Source organism: Cavia porcellus, unplaced genomic scaffold, assembly GCF_034190915.1.
Source record: "Cavia porcellus strain 051 isolate PalLab524CR breed Dunkin Hartley unplaced genomic scaffold, mCavPor4.1 scaffold_15, whole genome shotgun sequence".
Classification (NCBI taxonomy): domain Eukaryota; kingdom Metazoa; phylum Chordata; class Mammalia; order Rodentia; family Caviidae; genus Cavia; species Cavia porcellus.
The window spans coordinates 4,748,422-4,770,398 of record NW_026947498.1 but is presented as its reverse complement, the minus strand read 5'-3'; the positions used below and the strand labels follow the sequence as shown (position 1 = coordinate 4,770,398).

Sequence of the window (21,977 nt, the reverse complement as noted above, 5' to 3'; positions counted from 1 at the left end):
AAGCTAACCTATTTAGATAAAATCTCAGGATACTGTGTGATGGTACACTCCTGTAATCCCAGGACTCGGGAGGCTGAGGCAGGAGGATCATTGCAAATTCGAGACCAGCCTGAACTGCATAGTAAAACCCTATCTCAAAAAGTCAAAAAGGAAAATCAAAGCAAAATAAAATAGCCATAAAAGTGCTAAGAAGCACAGCCCGCAGTGAGACCGGGAGTCCCACCCCTCCAGGATCACCCCATTCTCCTAACTGGCAACGAGCATTACCACCTTCAGGACCACGAAGCAAATGTAACAAACCTGTGACGTTTAATCACTAGTTAGAGTTAAATCCAGTCCTCACTCGGATCCCGATTCGCGCACCAGCCTGACCGTGAGCCCGCTCCCTGATCCCCAGGAGGTGCCCGATGTCAGGCCCTGTTGCCCCTCGTGGAGACGATGCCAGCAGCTCTGGTCTCAGAAACTCATCCAAGGGGCACTCGGTCTGCGGTGGTGCCCACATTCACCCAGACAGCGGACGGCAGACATGGCAGCATGCGCCCCCGTGCAGTGAGTCCCAGGGTCGGTATCCGAGCCTCTGTGCTGCCTGGCTGGTGCCAACTGGGGCCCTGGCATCTTCGCCCCATCACAGCACAGGCAGGCGCAGCGCCCAGGCCTGGCAGCCTCAAGCAGAGGCCTGGGTACCGTCAAGAGTCCAGGTTTGGGAGACCGCCTCTGCTTTCGTCCTGTCTGAGCCGCTTCAGCTCTGGAGGGCTATCCTGGGGGTCTCCGGGCATCTCTGAAACATCAACAAACACGAGACTGGCAAATAGGAACTAACATCTGAGCCAGGCGTGATGGTGCACACCTGTAATACCAGCATTTGGGAGGCTGAGGCAGGAGGACCACTGTCTGAGGCAGGAGATCAAGGCCGGCCTCCTGAAGTACACAGTGAAAACTCTGTCTCAAAAAAACCAAAACACATAACAACAGCAAACCAGTAACATCATCACTTACCTGATAGAATTTCTTCAGTAGAAGAGGTGGAAACTGTGCTGGTGGGGACAGAATTCGGTCGACTCTCTGTCTTCAAGGGTATTAAGTTTATTCTCCTTGATTAAAAAAATGAAGGGGTGGATGGCTCCTTAGTGTCACAGGAATTGTTTATGTGTGATGCTAAGTTTCAAAACCACCAAGGAAATACCTAAAGTGTTCCAGATGGCCCTACTATGCCAGTCATTCAATGTAATTAGGTGCTCATTTAGTGAGTAAAGGCTACATTCATGTACTACCTTTAACTACTACATGGCCAACGGAAATCCAAAGCAGCCAGTGCTGGGTATAGTGGTGCACACCTGTAATTCCGGCACTCGGGAGGCTGAGGCAGGAGGATCGTCATGAGCTCAAGACTAGCCTGGGCTACACAGTGAGTTCAAAACCAGTCTAAACTACATAGTGAGACATTGTCTCACAAAATAAACAAACAGAGCTGGGCATGCTGGCACATGCCTGTAATCCCAGCACTCAGGAGGCTGAGGCAGGAGGATTGTTGTGAGTTTAAAAGCAGCCTACATTGCAAAGTGAGCTCAAGGCCAGCCTGAACTGCATAGTGAGGCCCTGCCTCAAAAAGACAAAATAAACAAATAAATAAAATAAAAACTTTTCAAAGAATACATTCCCCTACATAAAATATAAAGAGAAGGCTAGGTGTGCTGGCTCAACTCCTGTAATTCCAGCACTCATAGATAGGAGGCTGAGACAGGAGGCCCTCCATGTGTTTGAGGTCAGCCTGGACTAGGTATCAAGATCCAGCCTCGGAAATTAAAAAAAAAAAAAAAAAACGAAGCTGGGGATATGGTTCAGCAGCACAGCGCCTGCCTGGCAAGCATGAGGTTGTGAGTTTGAGTCCCAGCACAAAAACAAAACAACCCACCAAGAAATATTTGCCACGGTGTAATAGTCAAGCCCCAGGACCAAGGCCAGGCGCACACTGACAGGCAGGAGGCAGGAGGCAAGCGCCCCTGGCCTCGGTCACCGCCCTGGCTGCACCTCTCCTGGCACATCTGGAAGGCCAGGCCTGGGGCGTGCAGGGAGGACAGCGGACTCCTTGGAGCCAACGCCAGGCCTCAGGCCGCTCACCTGCTTAGGGCCCTGGATGGCGACTTCCCACTCCGTCCCTGGCCCTTACCGGGGCGTGGTCTTGCTCCAGGTCTGCAGTGTGTTCAGGCTGACCCTCCGGGACGGGGGGCCTTTCATGCTCTGCGGCATCACCTCCTCAGAAGGCCCTGGCGAGGGGCCCTTGGTACCAGGAGTCGTGGTGGGTGCATCCTTGATAGCCACTGTTGTTGGGGTTGGGGCTGGGCTTGGGGCAGGGGTTGTGGTCAGCGCCTGTCCTGCCAGCAAGGGAGTCACAGGGGGACTGCTGGGCTCCTGCACTCTGGAGGCAGGGGTCCCCTCTGCGGGCCTGGGCCCTGGTGAGGAGCCCTGCTGCGGGTGACTCCTGGCTTTCCTCGCCGTGTCTGGGGTTCTCACGTGCAGCACCGGCTTCTCTTTCAAAGGGATGCCGAGCTCGTCTTTCTCAAAGGTCACAAAGGAGCAGTACCCATCCGTGGACGAGATGGCCAGGAAGGCCCCATCGCTGGACCTTGGATCCCAAAGCAGGGGAGAAATTAGAGCCTTTCCCAAAGTTTGTGGCCCACGACACCTTGGGGACCCCGTGGAAGTCATGGAAAGCAAAGCGGAAGGTGGAAGCCAGGGGACGCACGCCGGGACCAGGACCTCTCCGGCTGCTGGCTGGCCTCGGTGTCCCGGGGCACCAGCCACAGGCAAGTGGGGTGACCTCATCCTGAGACACGGAAGATTTTAACAAGGGAAGAGCTGTGACGAGCAGGAAGGGGAGGACGAGGGGCCAGGCACAGGGGCCAAGTCGGGACCAGACAGTGGCGAGGAGGATGGGGCTGTGGGAAGGGCCTTGCAGGGCAGCGAGGGCTCCCCCAGAGGGCTTGGCACACCCCTAGATGAGCGGGAGTCCCCAGGCCTCCGTTCCGGGCACTCCAGCTCAGTTACTTCTGCTCACTCCATGGGGCAATGGAAAAGACAGCAAAGTGGTATCGCCACACCTGGGGACAGGGACGGGGCCAAAGCCCCCGCCAGTCAGGAAGGGCCGCTCACCAGGAAATGTCGCTCAGTGTGTGGTAGTGGATGTTGGACACGTAGCCGAAGGGGAACAGCTGCTGGGTGTCGTAGAGCAGCACGGAGTCCTCCGAGGCCACTGCAAACACCAGTCGGTAGGGCAGGCGCGCCAGCACCCCGGCCGGCTCCTGTGCGGCTCTGTCTGCGGGGACGCGACAATGTCCCGGGGAAATGAGCTCCCAGGTCCCTCTCGGGGGGGCTGTGTGGGGTCATCTCACCCAGAGCTAATCTGATGCACGCTTTACAGAGAACATGGTTCTTTGGGTTTTTGTAAGATGTTACTAAAAGAACCACACAGGGGCCGGTGAGGACAGTGCCTGGATCTGAGTCATGGACGGTGAGGGCCAAAAACAGAAAAGGAGTGAGGGGAGAGGAGCTGGACATGGTGGCGCAGGCCGGTAACCCCAACACTCAGGTGGCCGAGGCAGAGGAGCCAAAACTCCTACGTAGAGAGGCCTGCTCTCAAAATAAAACAGACCGCATACTGGCTCAAAGAACAGGCTTAAGTAAATGTAAAGGAACAGACCACAGTGCAGTGACATTTGAAATAAATGCAAGGGAAACCACAAGAACTTCAACAACACATGGAAATTAAATAGCACCCAACTGAACAACCAGTGGGTCACAGACGAACTTAAAGAAGAAATCAGACAGTGTTTACAATGTACCAGGACTTGTGGGACACAATGAAAGGAGTCCTAAGAGGGAAATTATAGCAGTAAATGTCCTTATCAGGCAAGCACATATATGCAACTTAATGGTGAACCTTAAACTTTTTTTTTTTTTGTCTTTTTTTTCCATTTTTATCGGTACCGGGGATCGAACTTACGACCGTGTGCTTGCAAGGCAGGTGCTTATGCCGCTGAGCTAAATCCCCAGCCCCGAACCTTAAACTTCTACAAAAAGAAGAGCTGGTTAAACCAAAAGCCCATACAAGAGAGGAAATGATAAAGATCAGAGCAGAAATTAACACACTGAGGGGCTGGGGATTTAGCTCAGCGGCATAAGCTCCTGCCTTGCAAGCAGGCAGTCCTGAGTTCGATCCCTGGTACCGATAAAAAGGAAAAAGACAAAAAAAAAAAAAGAAAAAGAAATTAACACACTGGAGACTAAAAAAAATACAAAGAATCAATGAATCAAAAATTTGGTTCTTTGAAATATTAAATAAAATTAACAAACCCTTGGCCAATCTTATCAAAAAAAGGAAAGAAAAGACTCAAATTCATGCAATTAGGAACAAAAAGGGTGAAATCACAACAGACTCTGTAGAAATCCAAGAAATCATCTACACCTACTTTGAAAATTTGTGTTCTAATAATATGGAAAATACAGAAGAAATGGAAAGATTCCTAGATACATACAAATTACCAAAGCTGAATCAACAAGAGATAAAAATCCTGAGTAACCCAGTATCAATAAATGAAATTAAAGATGTAATTAAAAACCTATCAACAAAGAAAAGCTCAGGCCCTGACAGATTCACTGCTGAATTCTATAAGAAATTTAGTAAAGATCTAACACCACTACTTCTCAAGCTCTTTAATGAAATTGAAAGGGAAGAAATACTCCCAAATTCTTTCCTGGAAGCAAGCATTTACTCTGACTCCAAAACCAGAGAAGGATCCAACTAAGAAAGAGAATTACAGGCCAATCTGCCTGATGTACACTGATGCAAAAATCCTTAGTAAGACACTGGCAAACAGACTACAGTACAATGTCGAAAAGATTGAACACCATGATCAAGTGGGATTCATCCGAGGGATGCAGGGATGGTTCGACATCTCATAAATGTAATACATCATATGAATAGAGCCAAGGACAAAAATCACATGATCATCTCAGTAGATGCAGAAAAGGCTTTTTTTTTTCGTTTTGTTTTTGGTTTGATTTGTTTTTGATTGAACTCACCACCTCGAACTTAACTTGCAGGCAGCACTTGTGCCGCTGGGCTAAATCCCCAGCTCCAGAAAAAGCTTTTGACAAGGTCCAGCACCCATTCATGATAAAAAGCCCTACAGAAAATTGGAACAGATGGTCTTTATCTCAATATGATAAAAGCCATCTATGACAAACCACTAGGCAACATCACACTAAATGGACACAAAACTGAAAGCTTTCACTCTAAAATCAGGAAAAAGACAGGATGTCCACTGTCTCCACTCTTACTTAACATAGTCCTGGAAACTTTAGCCAGAGCAGTTAGACAAGAGAAAGAAATAAAAGGAACAAAGATGAGAAAGGAAGAAGTTAAATTACCATTATTTGCCGACAACATGATACTCTTAGAAGACCCTCAAAAACTCCACCAAAAGACTTCTAGATTTAATAAGCAGATTTAGTAATGTAGCCGGTTACAAAGTCAACACTCAAGAATCAATAGCCTTCCTGTACACAAATAACAAACTCACTGAGAGAGAAATCAGGGAAACGGTATCTTTCATAATAGTATCCAAAAAAATGAAATAGCTAGGAACTAATCTAACTAAAGACCTCTACATTGAAAACTACAGTACTCTGAAAAAGGAGATTGAAGAGGACATCAGAAAATGCAGAGATATCCTATGCTCTTGGGTAGGAAGAACCAATATAATGAAACTATTATACAGATTTAATGCAATCCAATCAAAATTCAAATGGCGTATCTCACAAAATTAGAAAAACTAATCCTAAAATTCACCTGGAATCAGAAGAGACCTAGAGTAACAAAGGCAATTCTGGGCAACAAAGACAAGGCAGGAGGCATCACAACCTGACTTGAAATTCTACTACAAAGCTACTGTAACACAAATAGTTTGGTACTGGCAAAAAAACAGACCTGAGGATCAGTGGAATAGATTAGAAGATGTAGAAATATCTGCAGACACACTAAGCTTCCTTATCTTTGACAAAGGTGCCAAACACATTCACTGGAAGAAAGGTATGTCTTTAATAAATGGTGTTGGAAAAACTGGCTTTCCACATGCTGAAGATTAAAACTAGACCTGTATCTTTCACCATGTACTAAGCTAAAATCAGAATGGATTAAAGATCTTAATATTAAAACAGAGATATTAAATCTCCTAGAAGATAGAATAGGTAGAACTCTTGAAAACATTGGTGTAGGCAAAGACTTTATGTCTAAAACCCAGATTGCACAGGATTTATAGCAAAGAATCAACAACTGGGATCTCATCCTATTGAAAAGCTTTTGCACAGCAAGAGAAAGCACCAGCAGAGTGAAGAGACAACCCACAATGTGGGAGAAAATGTTTGCCGGCTGTTCCTCAAAGGATTACTATCAAGAATGTATAAGGAACTCAAAAACATCAGTCCTCTGGCTGAGGATTTAGCTCAGTGGCATAAGCGCCTGCCTTGCAAGCAGGCAGTTGTGAGTTCGATCCCTGGTACCGATAAAAAAACGAAAAAGACAAAAAAAAAAAAAAAAAAAATCAGTCCTCCCAGATTTAAAGACCCGATCCAAAAATGGGCATCTGAGATGAACACACACTTCTCAGATGAAGAAATACAGCAAATACATACGTGAAAAAATATTCAACAGCAGAGGTCATTCGAGAGATGCAAATTAAAACAGTGAGATTCATCTCACCCCAGAAAGAATGGCTGGCATTAAGAAATCAACCAACAACAAATGCTGGCGGGGCTGTGGGGAAAATGGAACCCTTCTCCATTGGTGGGAATGCAGACTGGGCAACCACTGTGGAAATCAGTGTGGGGATTCCTCAAAAAACTAAGATTGGAGGTCCTATTCAACCTAGCTATTCCCCTTCTGAGTATCTTCCCAAAAGAATTAAAAACATCGTATCACAGTGATATATGTGCACCCATGTTTATTGCAGTAATTTATAATAGTCAGATCTTGGAAACAACCTAAATGCCCATCAACTGAGGAATGGATAAGAAAGATGTGTATTTTTATACAGTGGAATACTACTCAACCATAAAGAATGATAAACTGGAGTTTTACAGGTAAATGGGGACATGCTTTGAGGACATACTTATTAGGGAAGAAAATATGTCACACATGTATAAACATGGTATTGTTTCCTTAGTGTGACAAGCTGAAAGAAAAAACAGTATTGTCCCAGAGAAAATGACCTCAGCCAAAGCAGTGACCCAGGTCACACCTGTCTTTACTGTATCCCACTGTGAACCATTTTGAGTTGACGTGTGGATGTCTTAAGAAATTTCTGATGTGCTGTAAGGCTTGGCTTTTTGCATGTGTATATGTAGTTGTTGCAGTATAGCTATTGAACACAATCCTTTCTCCACTTAATTGCTTTTGCATCTTTGCCAGAAATCAGTTGTCTGTTACATGGGTGTCTACTCTGGGCCTTCATATTGGTCCCTTAGTGGTTTGTCTACCTTGGTATCAATGCCATTTTGTCACGACTGTTGTAACTTTGTGGTAAGTCATGGGATTGGGGAGGGCTGGAGCTCTGATTTTGTTCCTTTACCAAAGTTGTTTACACTATTCTGAGTCTCTTGTATTTCTACAGAAACGTAAGAATCAAAATGTTAATCTTAATGAAAAGTGATGTTGGCATTTTGATGAGGGATTGTGTTTTCTGATCTTTATTATTTTCTTCTATTCATTTTTGGTTTATGCTGTCTGTTATTTTTAATTCTTAATAAGCACATTTTGCAACTTTCTTTTCTAATAAATGTACTTGGAGTTAAAAAAAAAACAAGGAAACAGAAGTTAATCTCATGGGTCACTGACAAGGAAAAACAGCAATGTTCTATCAGTGACATTTCACTGCTTTTTGAATTAACCATATTCATTCCTATTAAGAAGGAATATGTTAAAAAACAGCTTCTGCCTCCAAACATGGAGAAACAGGGACTGAATTTATCCTCCATGACAGCTACACTGGACTGTCAAAAGTAGGCTGGGCTGAGAGCCACCCAGGGGAAAAGCACTCTCGGGGTGAGTCTGAGTGGGCCGTGCAGGTGGGACCCGGGCACTCTGTCCGGTCCCCAGCTCTTTCCTCTCTGGTGCTACCTTCTGCTTTGCTACACTGCGCTCCTGCCTTGGAGCCAGCATTCCATGGACTGAGCCTTCTTTATTGAGCCCAATAAACCTCTTCTCCTTGAGGGTGCAGGTGTCTGATATTTTGTCCTGAGTAACACACACGCTCCCAACTGGAAAACACATAAAACAATGGCTTTTGAAGACATCATTGGTCATCAGGCAATGACACTGACGAGAAATGGATCGTTACGGTTGATACAGTGTGTCAGTTTGAGAGGTCTAGAAGCTTAGCTAGGTGCTTCAGCAGGGGCCAGGGTCTTCACTCTGTAACATCCTCAGCCTGTGCAGGAAGCACCTGCATGGTGTGAGTGCTGCATCCACCAAAGGGCAAAGCCCGCTTACAAGGTAAGGGCAGAAAAGAGACTGGCTCTGCCCTCCTTTTTATTCTTGCTGCTTTGCTGTCTTCTGCCACTTCGAAGGGTTGCCCTGTGCCACCCTGCCTTGGTGCCAGCCAACTAGGGACTGAAACCTCCACAAACTCTGAGCTAAATAAACCTTTCCTTCTTTCATTTTGGGTGCTGGGTATTTTGTCTCAGCAATGAGAGAAAAGTAACCAAGACATGAAACAAGCAAGTAAAAACCTACAATTACCTCAAGGTACTACCGAGCACAGGCCCAGGCAGAGAAAGCCACACAGGGCTGTGAAGATGCCTTGCTGAAAAGATGGAGCTGGGAGCTGAGCGGGCCAAGGCGGCTCAGGTGTAAGGGCAGGCGTTCAGGCACTGCAGTCACGAGCTGCGTACAGACCCAGGCAGCTGTGGCCACTGCGGAGGCGGACGGAACATCAACAACCCCTGGAGCTCGGGGAGGGAGCATGGCGGGGATCAGCCCGCAGCAGAGGCTGCTGTGACCCACACCCTACGACTTTAAAACAAGACCTCCAAGAATCAGTGTTTGCAAGTAACTTAACTGCATCTTAGGGGAAAAAAAACCTCAAGAATATTTGTAAGAATAAAAACAGCCATCACCCACTCAAGTAAATCACAATGCCTGGTTCAGGATCAAAAACTACCAAGAAAGGGCTGGAGGTTTAGCTCAGTGGCATAAGTACCTGCCTTGCAAGCAGGTGGTCATGAGTTCGATCCCCGGTACCGATAAAACCAACAGTCAACCTCCTACACACAGAAAGAGAGTTATCCCAAGGGCATTTTGTACATGAAAGAAGCAAAAGGAAGGAAACAAGTTAATTAGAAATATACACATAGGAAAGCCTGGACTAAAGGGCAAGAGATGAGAAAGGAAACAGAAGAAAAACACAACAGGAACTGAGAACTTCCAAGACAAAAGACCAAGAAAGTAAAACTGAGAAAAGAACAAAGTATCAATAGACCACAGGATAAAGTCACTCAGCTGTATCCTGTGTAACTGGGTATTAACTGTGTCTTTGGAATACAGGGAAGACAGAAAAAGGCTGAAGTGTCCCACATCTGATGAAAACCATAAACTCAAAGATCTGTGAAGTTCAATGAATCCCAAGCACAAGAAACAGAGAAAACTACTCAAAGGCAAGTGATACTCATCTTACTTAAGGCAAGTGATAAAAAGAAAAGGCTTCAAAGCAGCTCGAGGGGATAAAAAGTTAAAAATCCAATTCATATATAACTGTACCATGCAGGACATGGATCATGAATGACATCCGACCAGCAGGAAAACAAAACTAGGAGCCCCAGCAGAGCACCTTAATCCAGCACTCAGGAGGTGGAAGCCGAGGCAGGAAGATCACCCCGAGTTTGAGGCCAACCTGGGTGGTGCAGTGAGTTCAAGGGCAGCCTGAACTACACAGTGAGATGGTCTCAAAACAGACACAAATAAACACAGTTATGATACAGAAGCACAGAGTGGAATGGGGTGGCCAGAGGCCAGGGAGGACGGAGAGGAGGCCGGGCCGGGGTCAGGGTGGTCCACGAACTGAGGACCACGAACACTTATGATGCATGCATGTCTCAAGCCCCACTGGACACCCCAAATATTTTAGGTGTCCCTAAAAAGGGAAAACAAACCGACCCAAACCCACACCCTGCCCCCGGCTCTCTCTGATCCAGGCAGTCTTAGAGAGCCGTGTGTACCCAGCCAAGGGTCTCGGTACCTGATTCTACCGCTGGCCTCAGCTCAAAGTAGACAGGGCAGCAGCGCACAGCGAGCGTCGCCTTCCCGGGACACGGAAGGTGGGCGATCGGCCTGTCAGGGGGACCGAGTTCAGAAACAGACACGGCCACTACACAGACACCACGCTCCCCCTCCTTGCCCTCCACTTACCGTTTGAGGTTCTTCCTGGAGAAGACGTAGGTGGTGTTGGTGACGTTCTCCCCAGACTCCACGCATCCGGCTGGCAGGCAGAGGCAGAGGCAGGGAGGGGGGTCAGGGTCAGGGTTCGCCGTCAGCCCCAAAGCACACCCACAACCCCCTCCCCCGTCTGGTTGGGGAGACGTCTTTTCCCTAAAGCCGGGTCGCTGGACAGTGTTTGATGACAAGTCTAAGTGTCTGTCACCACCTGGTATCACAACCTGGATGGGGGCTCACAGCCCGGGAACCCAGGCGGGAAGAACACAAAGTGGGGGCCCTGCTATCAAGGACCCCACCTAGGCCAAGCCCAGGACGAAGCCCAGGATGCCATGGCCACCAGGCTCCGACCCTGCTGTTGCTCAAGGCTGTGTGACTGGACCTTTCCCATTGGTCAGACCCAGCGCTGGTCACTGCTTCTGGCCTCCTACAGGCGGGGAGCCGGAGCCAGAGCCATGAGACTGTCACTCAGTGCTCCTAGAATCGCCTCCTGTTCCCATCTCTTGACACAGAAAACCTCACACATGACCATTTCATATGTTAGAATCAGGAGCTTTTTACTATCACTTTTCTTGTTTTGAGTTTTTGTTTTTTGGGGATTTTTGTGGGGGTTTTTGAGACAGAGTCTCTCCATGTGGTTCAGACTGACCCTGAACTCACTCTATAGCCCAGTCTGGCCTTTAACTTGAGGCCATCCTCCTGCCTCAGCCTCTAAAGTGCTGTATTATGGCTGATTGTCACCACATACGGGTCACTGGGCTCAGTACATAACTGTTGATAAAAATGTTTTATTTTTTTTAACTTTTTTTTTTTAATTGCTACCAGGGATCGAACTCTTGACTGTGCACTTGCAAGGCAGGCGCTTATGCGGCTGAGCTAAATCCCCAGCCCGATAAAAATGTTTTAGTAAATAACTTTAGTCCATACTGTAAGCAGCGACTCCTGAGAGCTCGCCAGCCCAAGTGCCAGCCCCACATATCCCTGGTTGATGCTCTTTAGGCCACACACACATACATGCATGATTCGTGCCCTGCAGCCTAGCTGGTTCTCAGTGGCAGACCTGACCTGGGCCCTCCCGAAATCCAACCCTGGGTGACACCTTCATGCACAGGATGGTCTGCAGCCATGGGGTCACCAGGCGCTGTGGTGAGGGCACTGCACCGGTGGGCGTTGCTGCGGGCTGCAAAGCCATCCTGTCCCAGCATCCACCTCGCCCCCAGAAGCCCAGCCACACCCGACCCCATCCAGCCCTGTGCTCATGACTCCCGCATGCACAGCTACTTGAAAGTCTTGCAAGTCCCCAGCGCTGAACATCAGAACCGCTTGGAAATCTTTTTAAAATTCCAAAAGCAGACCCACCCACACCAGGCCAGTGAAGCCACCATCTCTGGAGAGGGGACACAAGTGGCAGTGCCTTTTCTGAGCTCCCCTGGAGGCTGCAGTGTGCAGACTGTGCTGAGCAACAAAGCCGCAGGGTTCCCCCCAACCCCCTACTCTGCACCCAATGTAGCCGACCTGGGGTGAGGAGCAGGGAGCCGTCGGGCGTGAAACTGAGTCTCCGGAAGAAGGACTTCATGCTATCGTCGTGGAACATCCGGTAGCTCCTAGCCTGTGGCACAGGAAGTTGAAACATCACTGCAGATCCAAGGCTCAATTGCTGTGACAAAGTAACAAACTGAAACATTCTGCAAATCTACAACTATGTAAGACTGGCAGAGGCCCTGCTGGCAGGGCCGAGCACCCCTTCTGTTCAGGAAGTCTGTATGTGAGATCTTAGTAACTGTGTGTTAGAATTTCCAAGAAATTCTAAATTAGAACAAGCACTTTTTTCTTTTTTAAATCATTTTATTTCAAGGATAAAAAAAAAAAAACAAAAAACCCAATTTCAAAACATGTCAGTCGAAGGAGCGCTTTCTAAAAAAGCGAATGGGAAGATCACAGTGGTCATCACCTTCTCACACGCTCCCTGACTATTCCTGTTCCCCGCTTATGTATGCCAGGCATCTCTCTAGGGCTGGGTCCTATTTGCCTGCTCCTTCAGACCCAGCCTCTTCTTCGCTCCGGTCCCCAGGTGTCCCCATGTGTCCCCATTTCCACAGTGGCCAGCCCCACACTGACTGTGCCTTGTGGTTGGTGTGACATCTATCTGGTCCTTGAGCCCAAAGATTCAGCTGTGAGGACAGGTGGGGAGCTCAGACTTCCCCGGTTTCTACTCTAGGACAGTGTGCCTATTTCATACCTCTCCTTCGGCCCCGACGCCAGACAGCATCTTGGAAACATTAAAAGCCACGCGTTTCTTCTGTGTGCTGTACACGCGCAGCACCCTGGGGAAAGAAGAATGTGAATTCCATCCTTTCGTGAATGAAGTGTGTCTGCTATCCACTATCACCTCGACAGGGGTGAGGGATGGGAGGGCAGAGGTACGGGGAAACAGGCCATGATTAGGTTTATTTATTTTTCAACAGGGTTTTAGCTTCTCAAGTGGGACACACTTTAGGACCAGTCTCATTTTTTACGTCTTGGGCATTTGGTCCAGGGGCAGTCGGTATAAATGAAGTTTGTTCTGCACAGAGCGGTCTCACTTTGGGGGATTTATGAGACTAAGAAAAACACACAGGCAAAGTCACAGTATTCCCACTAACCCATCAAACTGTTGTACTCCTGCTTGGCTAAATAAAAACACAAATCAGAAAATAAGTGGCATTCAGAATGTCAATGAGAATAAACACTCACTATCATATGTTGGGCTTATCCCAGTGCTATCATAAACTCAATGTTTAAAGTAATAGTAGTTAATAAATATGCAAAAAGAGTATTTTGCTAAATAATATAATAAGAACACCTCAATTTCTTAAACTATTTGTTCAAAAATGCAATTATACCAACAAACAGAATGATGACACTTCCTCTAGAAAGCAAAGCACACTGGGGGCAGGTGACAGTGCTGGGGACCCAGGGCCGTCACAATTACCCACATCCTGCACTCTCATTTCTAACTTTGAGACAGGGTCTCACTAAGTCACTAAATTGCCGAGGCTGGGCTCACACTTGCGATCCTTCTGCCTCCACCTCCAGAGGGCTGGATGACAAGCATGAACCACCATGCCTGGCAAAACATTTTATTTATTTATTTATTTTTTGGAACCAGGATCCGAACTTACAACCTTGCACTTGCCAGGCAGGTGCTGTGCCACTGAGCTGAATCCCCAGCCCGACATAATTATTTTTTTGTCTTTTTCTTTTTTATCGGTACCGTGGATCGAACTCAACGACCACACACTTGCAAGGCAGGTGCTTATGTCACTGAGCTAAATCCCCAGCCCCCATATTTTTTATATCAATTTACAGAGTCATTAAAATTACCATAGTAGTAAACTGTCATCACAAAGTGAAAGAAATGAACTGGGAATGTAGCTCAGTGGCAGAGTCCTCGACTGGCATCACACACACATGCGCACACACACGCTCACACACACACACAGGAGTCTGTACTGAAGTAAATATGTCAATCCTTCTACTCATTTTCTTAAGTTACATTCATAAAAATCCTTGGGAAATCAAATGTAATTCCCACTTTATTTGATGTCAGACACCTCTGCCTACTTGTACCCTGATTCAATACATTTCCTAAGCACCAGCTGCATGTGGCAGCGCCCAAATTAGTTTCCACTTCTTACCATGTTCTAAGAGTAACAGGAGAAAACAGGAGAAACGTCACGGCCCGACTGTGACTTACCCCCGTTAAGCTGTAACATACAGACCTCTGCAGGAAATTCCCGAGAACACAGAAAAGAAAACTTGCTGAATACCCACGTACCTGTCACAGCTCAGCGTGGCCACGTACTGACCCAAAGGATCCCAGGTTACTCCCTGCACGTAGCTTTTATGTTCATTAAAAATTGACATCTTCTGTCCTACAAAAAACAGCAACCACAACAAAAACACTGCACATTACCGAATCTTACACATCATGTCACTGTGCTACTGATGTGACTCCCTTTACTCTGCGCCCTCCGATGGCAGAAGAAACAGAGGCTCAGCTCTGTGCCGTGCACTGCATCCAAGGGACAACGCCACACAGCCCTGCCCTCCAAGAGAAGACAGGGCAAGGACTCAGCTGTGCCCGGGTGAGGACGGCATGGCGTGGGCCCGAGGAGGAAGAGGAGCAGGAGGAGGCATGAGTGGTACAGAAGAGCCGACTTTCCTTCTCCAGGGTCCCCGAGAAAGGGGACGGGGACGGGCACGGGGGCGGGAGGAGACTCAGGGCGCTGCCTGACAGTGGGAGCTGTTGACTGGGTGGGCAGAGACCCAGAATACCACGGTCAGCAGGAGAGGAGCTGCATCCAGGGTGCGGCCACAGGGAACCCATGCTGGGATGTGGTCTGTGTTCTAAAGATGTGACTCAGCCTTAGAGAAGACAACGCAGTGGGTCACTGTCTGGAGTCAAGAGGTGACACAGACTGGTCTAGGTCTAGAGTCCAGGAAGGACCTCGAGAGGAGCCATGTAAACAAGAGCAGCACAGAGCTGGGCCTAGGGGTGCACGCCTATAATTCTAACACTCGGGAGGCTGAGGCAGGAGTATTTAGAGTGCAAGGGAAGCCTGGAATACACAGAAACCGTGTCTCAAAACACAAAAACAAAAATAAAATATAATGAAACAAAACAGGGATGGCTTAAGTCTTTGGGGAAAATACTGAGACGAAAACAGCAGCAGACTGAGATGACCTGCAAAGAACGGGTTTGCGAAGCCCTCACCACCTTTTTAGGGAGCCACGTCTTGATGTAAACTGTTTACAGGGTTTTTATGATTCCTCGTACGTATGTAAGGCCATGACTTAGGCTCCTCTTTTTCTTTGTGGTGGTGCTGGCGATCAAACCCAGGACCCTGTGTGTGCAAGGCGAGAGCTTGACCACTGAGCCCCAGTCCCAGCCCTCCACGTCTTTCACATGTGCCTCTCCTGCCTGAGGTAGTGTTCGACAGCACCCCTACCCTGAGATTCCTTGCCATGATCCTCAGCCATTCTGCAGTGGCAGCAGGAACCTGACAGGTTTTCTCTGCCAACCCTGATAGTGGCCCGGTGTCCCCTGCGTCTCCAGTCTGAACCCAGTCGATCTGGCAGCGTTCAGCCCACAAACCCCCACCAGGCTGACATGTCTGGGCCCACGGCCACTGCACACCCTAAGTCCACAAATGTGGGCTCAGAGCGCAATGCATCCATCAAGCCCCGCTGCTTCTGCGACCAACAGCCGGAAACCCCATCCTCGAACCACAGGCTTGTGCTACCTGCTGACAGCAGCAAGGTCCCCCCCCCCGCCCCCCGTGCATCCTCCGAGTGACACTGGGACAGCGCTGAACTACTGATGGGTCCCCACACTTGCAGGGTGTGTGACAGGCACCTTTGCCTGGGACAGGACAAGGGGTGTGTGGCCTAACTCACTGTTCCAAGGGCTTCACCATTCTCAGAAACTGCATGATGAGAGCCCTCCATCCCCATTGCCACCTGCTGTCCCCATCTGTCACCTGTGGGCCTCTAGGCTCAGTGACCAAGGTGAGGGATGGAGGGAGACCAAGGTGGTGTATGGGGCATGGGGCGGGGGGAAGTCCCGGAAGACAGCTGGGAGCACTGGGTGTCCGGGCCGGACACCGGGGACTCAGGGACACTGGCTATGGTATCCTCCCAGGTGGACAGCAGGCTCTACAGAGGCATGGACACTGGTCACCGCCTACTGCATCAATGCGCACGATGCTGCTTTCCTGACGGATGCCTGTCAACCCACCTGTGACCCTCAACTCCACGCAGGAACCAGACCCGCTCGTTCTGTCCTCACTCTGGGCACAAGAGCTCTCTCAGGTGGACACCAGTGAGTCATGATGCCACAGTTCTGAGTGAGGCCATCAAAGCGCAACTGGACCCACACCTGTGGGGCAGATCTCTCTCCTGATGACCAACCACTATTTCAGTGGCCACTGAGGAGATTGTTTGAGCTACTCTCTGTGTGTATGTGGCCCACTGGAGACTGCTCCCGCAGACCTCAGACTGAGGGTCTCGCTAAGCTGCCCAGGCTGGGCTCAAACTTGGGATTCCCTCCACTTCAGCCTTCCAGAGTGCTGGGATTAGTGTGTGCACCGTAAGGCCTGGCCTCATGGTACTTTTAAAGCTAAAGCCAGTGAGGTTTTTCAAGACACTTAAATATTCCTTTACTCCCCCTCTTACCTTTACTGACATCCCATATGATGGCTGTGTTATCCACAGAGGCAGAAGCCATCAGATTCCCGTCAGTGGCCCAGCAAATGTCATACACATCTTCTAAGTGTCCCCTACAGCCCAGAGAGAAAAATAAGCCATTAATGTCTCAAAATCATTACTAAAAATTTAAAGGCACAATCAAGGCCCATATGTTAGAATGAGTCTAGACATTTCCTCTGGGACTATGTTGGTTCTAGTTACTGACAGTTCTTTTCAAGGATACTCACAGCTCTAAACCAGGTTGACTTTTTTTTTTGTTTGTTTGTTTGTTTTTTGAACAGGGTCTCTCTCTGCAGTTCAGGATGATCTTGAACTCACTATGTAGCCCAGGCTGCCTCAAACTCACAGCAATCCTCCTGCCTCAGCCTCTTGAGTGCTGGGATTACAGACCAGGTTTCAGGACAAATTTATAGCAGAAACTAAGCAAGTTTATTTTCATGATGCTTTGAGCCTTTATTTTCTTATGAGTGGGTAAAAGTTTTCAATTATACAAAGCTGCATCCTTCATAAAAAAAAAAAGTTTTCAATTAAATGAGGTCAACAGACATATCCTGAGTCAGGCGTGGTGGCACACCCTGTAATCCCAGGAGGCTAAGGCAGGAGGATCACTGCCAGCCTAAACTACACAGTGAGACCCTGTGTCAAAAGAAAAAAAGGGTGGTGGGGTAGGGGAGAGGCACAGGGCTCTGTTTAACACCAACAGGCCGTGAAGCTCCATCACCCCCGGAGCACTCCCCAGTCACCTCAGGGTCTTCACCACGGTCCAGTTCTCTTTGTTCAGCTGTGCCTCGTCCTCATCCTGGAATGCGATCTGCTCCGGCTCCTTGCTGTCGTTCACCCTCCACAGCAGGATGACGGCATCTGGAGGGAGAAGCGGCTGCGGTGAGCAGCTCCTGCGGCAAACGAGCCGCAGCCATGGGGCTGGGAGAAGCAGCTCTGCCTTCTGGACGAGGCTCCAGAAAGTCCACATGGGCCAGAGCCCCCCACAGCTGCCTTCAACAGACATGGGTCCTGGCCACTACAGTGCCACTGCCAAGCAACTAAGCACGCCCCCAGTCTAAAGCAGGGGTTAGCACGCTATTCTGAACCATGTAACCCTTGGCCAGTCACTGGGGCTCTCCAGGCCTGAGCGTCCTCTGGAAAATGGGGGGGCAGGGCCAGGTATGGCAGTGCATGCCTGTAATCCCAGCACTCAGAGGCTGCGGTGGAAGGATCACCCTGAGTTCAAAACCAGCCTGGGCTCCATAGTAAGTTCAAGGGGACGTAAGATGCACTCCCTTAGCAGGCCACTATGGGGATGAAAGGATTATCAATAGGGTGCCCGCACACTGCACACCCTACATCATCGTTAGCTACCAGTACCAGCAGATACCACAGCCTGATGCCAGAGAGACCTGAGTGTGACAATTGCCCTTGTTCCGACTGGCACTGACCATGTGATCTGCTCACCACTCACTGCTCACCCAGGAAGCGGAGGATGCATGAGCTGGAGGGTAAATGGGCACACACATGCCCAGATGAAATGCACATTGCCTCTGCAAGCTCGGCCCCTACAGTGCCAGAGAACAGCAGGTCTCTGGGCCTCAAGGCCAAGGGACGTTGCAAACTGACAGCTATCCTGTTCAACCTTATAGAAGATGGCCTGTGCTCCCCACCTCTGGGACTCCCACTCCCTACCTTTCCCTGCAAACATACACACACTGTGGTCCCATGTGCCTGAACTCCATCAGGTCTCTTTTCCTCCTCCTGCAAACAGAGCCTAAGATTCCCAACTAGGTGCTGGGTGCACACCTATAATCCCAGCTCCCTGAGACCCTGACACAGGAGGATACCAAGATCAAGGCCAGCCTGGAAACCGATTCCCTCTCACGAAGTGAAACAAAAAGGGAAGAGGATATACAGCTCAGGGGTAGAGCACCATCCGGTTTCATTCTCAGTACTGCAAACCAAACCAAAAATCACTGAGATTCTACTTTGTACCACTCTCTAGACTGCATGGTAAAGGTTTAGACTTTGTTTATATAGTTTCACCCTACATAAGCATGGTCAGAAAATGTGAAGCAATCTGTTCTTACCTAAAAAAGCACAAATTCCAGGCCACTCATTCCCAACCACTAATTAGTTACGGACTCTGGTCACCACAGATGTTTCGGTCAGAAATCTTGCCCTGGCACCCTGACCAGCCTCAGGCAAGAAGACGGAAAGCGTGCAATCCTTTGTCCCGAATACTGACAAGACTCCCCAAAAGGTTACTTCACTAAACCAAATGACAGATGGAAATCAGCAGGAACAGCAAGTAAAAAGCATATCCTGTTTGGGGTGGTGTGCATCTGTAATCCCAGCATTCTCAAAGCTAAGGCAGGAAGGGCACCATGAGTTTGAGACCAGCTTTGGCTACATAGTGAGTTCAAGCCCAGCCAGAACTGCAGTGAGACCACAACTCAAAAAAAAAAAGCACTTATGCTGCTTAATCCTCATTACTTGAGACACACAGGTATCTAGTTTCTAAAGGATTTCTGAAGTACAATAATACTCACCATCTCCTCCTGATGCTAAAATCTCCCCGGTTGGAGAAAAACGCACGACATTGACAGCTTTGGTATGGCGAGCAAGATTGGACAAAAATTCCACAATGGCTTTTCCATCTGGTCCTTTTTCTACCTTCCAGATCTGTTGATATCAAAACATCCGATAGAGAAATATATAGTGAATACTCACAATCGTGCTCATACTGAAGCACATCTATGCTTGTTTTCCATCAGATTTAATTTTCTTTTGAAACATAAAATGTTTTGAAACACATGCCTTTCTGAACCGTAAAACCAAAACGGCACACTGGCGCACACCTGTAATCCCAGCCCTCCGGAAGCTGGGGACCACTGTGAGTTCAAGGCCAACCTGGGCTACAAAATGAGTTCAAAGCCAGCCTGAACTACATCGGGAGGCCTTGTCTTAAAAAGACCAAAAAAAAAAAAAAAAAAAAAAAGAAGAAAGAAAGAAAGAAAAGCAACTCTCTTTTGCTTTCATTATTCACACAGACCCAGAAATGTTAGCATTCTACGCCAGATGACAATGCACTTTGCATTTGCTGACAGTTTTACGTACAGGAATGAAGGTGGCAGAGCACACATCTAATTCCAACACTTTGGAGGCTGAGGCAGGAGGATCACCACGAGTTTGAGATCAGCCTGGGCTATATATAGCAAACTCAAAGCCAGCTTGGAATACACAGTGAGACCTTGTCTCAAAAACGACTAATCAATAAGTAAAAACTGTGACTCCAAGCAAGACTCTCCTACATCTTCCATTCCCTGCCCAACTCACCCTGACCGCGGTGTCCACTCCAGCAGATGCCAGTCTGTGGATTTTCCCTGCCGTGGCGTACTGGAAATCGAGGCTATACACCGGCTCCTTGTTGTGCCAGACTATTTCACACGTGATGACTTTCATCCTCCTGAGCTCTGGGTGGAACAAAAAATTCCTCCGGCTTCGTACTTTCTGCAAAGAGAGAAGGCTAAAGGAACGCCAGTACTGAATCAGATGGCAATATTCCTGCACCAACCTGAGTGCCTGCTTGGAAGGGAGGCGGGGAGCCAGAAACCCTGACAATCTTGTAAAAGGCTGTCTGTGCCCACGAGCTGGGAGAGGGTGCTGACGCGGCCATCTGACATGAACACCTCCAAACCCCACCTACCACACGTTTCCTTGAATCCGGCGTGCCCAACTTCAGGACTGCTCTGGTGCATACAGGAAAGCAAAAAGTCACCCTAGCCCGAGAGCAAAGCCCAGTTTAGCAGAGGAACGGGCTTCCCGGAGCAAGGGGTCAGGAGGAAGGCGGCCGCAGAGGAGGGGCTTCTTGGAAGAACAGGGTCATGGAGGAGGGGGACTCCTGGAAGGGAGGCTGGCTGGAGAGGGGTGCACGGCACGGGGAAGGGCTTTCTGGAGGAGGGGTCACGGAGAAGGGAATGGTCCCAGGCAGAGGCCTCCCGCAAGAGGGGTTCTCGCGTGGACGTGGGGGCAGGACTGCGGGCCGGGACTCAAAGCAGGAAGCCGCGCGACGCAGAGGCCTGGAGGGACCGCACGGCCGCACAAGCGCCGCTCCGGGGCTGGCTAAGTCCTAGCAGCCGGCTCTAGGCGAGCAGCGCACGCTCGACTCGGCCCGGCGGGGAGCCCCCAAGGGAGAGGGTGGCTAGTCCCAGGAAGCAGTACCTGCACGGACACCACGGAGCCGCCACCTCCCGCCACCGCGCGCGCAGCTTCCCGCGCGCCGCAGGCCCCGCCCCGAGTGGGCGGAACTTATAGAACGCACGCCCCCCTATAGGCGGGGCCCCGTAGGGCCATCCTTTAGGTAAGCAGGGGAGCGCACCGTCCTCTCAGGGGCGGGGCTCCGGGATGTCCCGCCCCTCCTGGGGCCAGGGTTTGGATTCCCGGGAGTTTCTTCCAGTTCGTTGATCCTGCAGAACCCCGCGCTGGTGCAAGAATGCATGAGTTCACTGGGTCTTTGATTCGACCACTCATTCCTTGTTGCTTTATTCATTTACTGAGTGAGCATCTGCTAGAGGTTAGAACCTGTGCTGGCCTTGGAAAACCAATGGCGGGTAAAGCTAAGTCAGAAGGACCCTTGGGGATTTCACCTCCTAAATTCTTCCTACAGAGAAAAGGGGGGAAACATCAGCGCTCCGCCCAAACCATCAGAATGTTCCCTGGCGTGGTGACTGGTTGACAGCGGTCTTTCCTCAAAAGTGCAGCCTGCCTGGTTTCCCCACTTGCAAGGGTCAGTGAAGGAGACTCCATCCTCCAGAGTCTGGAGCTGTCCTGAGAGACTTACACAAAGATCACAAGGAGAAGATGGAGTGGGAGAGAGGGGGAAGGAATAGAGCACCTTCCATGAAGTCGCTTAGGGAAGTGAAAGCTCAATGGAGTTTGAAAAGTAAGGTGGATTATGTTTTTGGACGGTAGACATGAGCCAAAGCACAGCTCAAGCTAAGGACAGAGCACAGGGCTGCACTAAGAGAGCACCAGGCCCGGGGATTGGGTGGGACAGGATGGAGCTGCGTCCCAGAAGCCTGTGGGTGCTACTGGGCAGGTGGGAGGGGTGTTTCCATGGCAGCTTTTAAGTCCGGTTCTAAATGAACTGGAATCCTGATGGCAGTGTCACTCCTGTGGGTTGGTTGAGACAAGTCAGGACCTGGTCAGGTAAATGCTCACCACTGCCCATGGAAAATGTAAAAGATGGAAATACATC

At 49.1% G+C, this 21,977-nt stretch overlaps 1 protein-coding gene across 3 annotated transcripts; it reads right to left on the bottom strand.

Annotated features, from left to right (window-relative positions):
* Positions 1-290: 290 nt before the first annotated feature.
* On the bottom strand, positions 291-21,067 carry Chaf1b (chromatin assembly factor 1 subunit B). 3 transcript variants are annotated; one of them, XM_063224478.1, is made up of 15 exons: positions 20,942-20,996; positions 20,427-20,499; positions 20,057-20,230; positions 19,270-19,402; positions 17,476-17,593; positions 16,700-16,803; positions 14,301-14,397; positions 12,723-12,807; positions 11,999-12,092; positions 10,460-10,529; positions 10,290-10,381; positions 3,151-3,313; positions 2,168-2,623; positions 997-1,091; positions 291-778 (listed from the first exon to the last, which is right to left on the bottom strand). In XM_063224478.1, exons 3-15 carry the CDS (start codon positions 20,180-20,182, stop codon positions 687-689), a joined length of 1,725 nt encoding a protein of 574 aa, XP_063080548.1. In that variant the 5' UTR covers positions 20,183-20,230; positions 20,427-20,499; positions 20,942-20,996; the 3' UTR covers positions 291-686. The 3 variants fall into 3 exon arrangements, with proteins under 3 accessions (XP_063080548.1, XP_063080547.1, XP_063080550.1); XM_063224477.1 differs by lacking the exon at positions 20,427-20,499 and having other exon boundaries at positions 20,942-21,067; XM_063224480.1 differs by lacking the exon at positions 20,942-20,996 and having other exon boundaries at positions 3,151-3,250; positions 20,427-20,874.
* Positions 21,068-21,977: the final 910 nt, after the last annotated feature.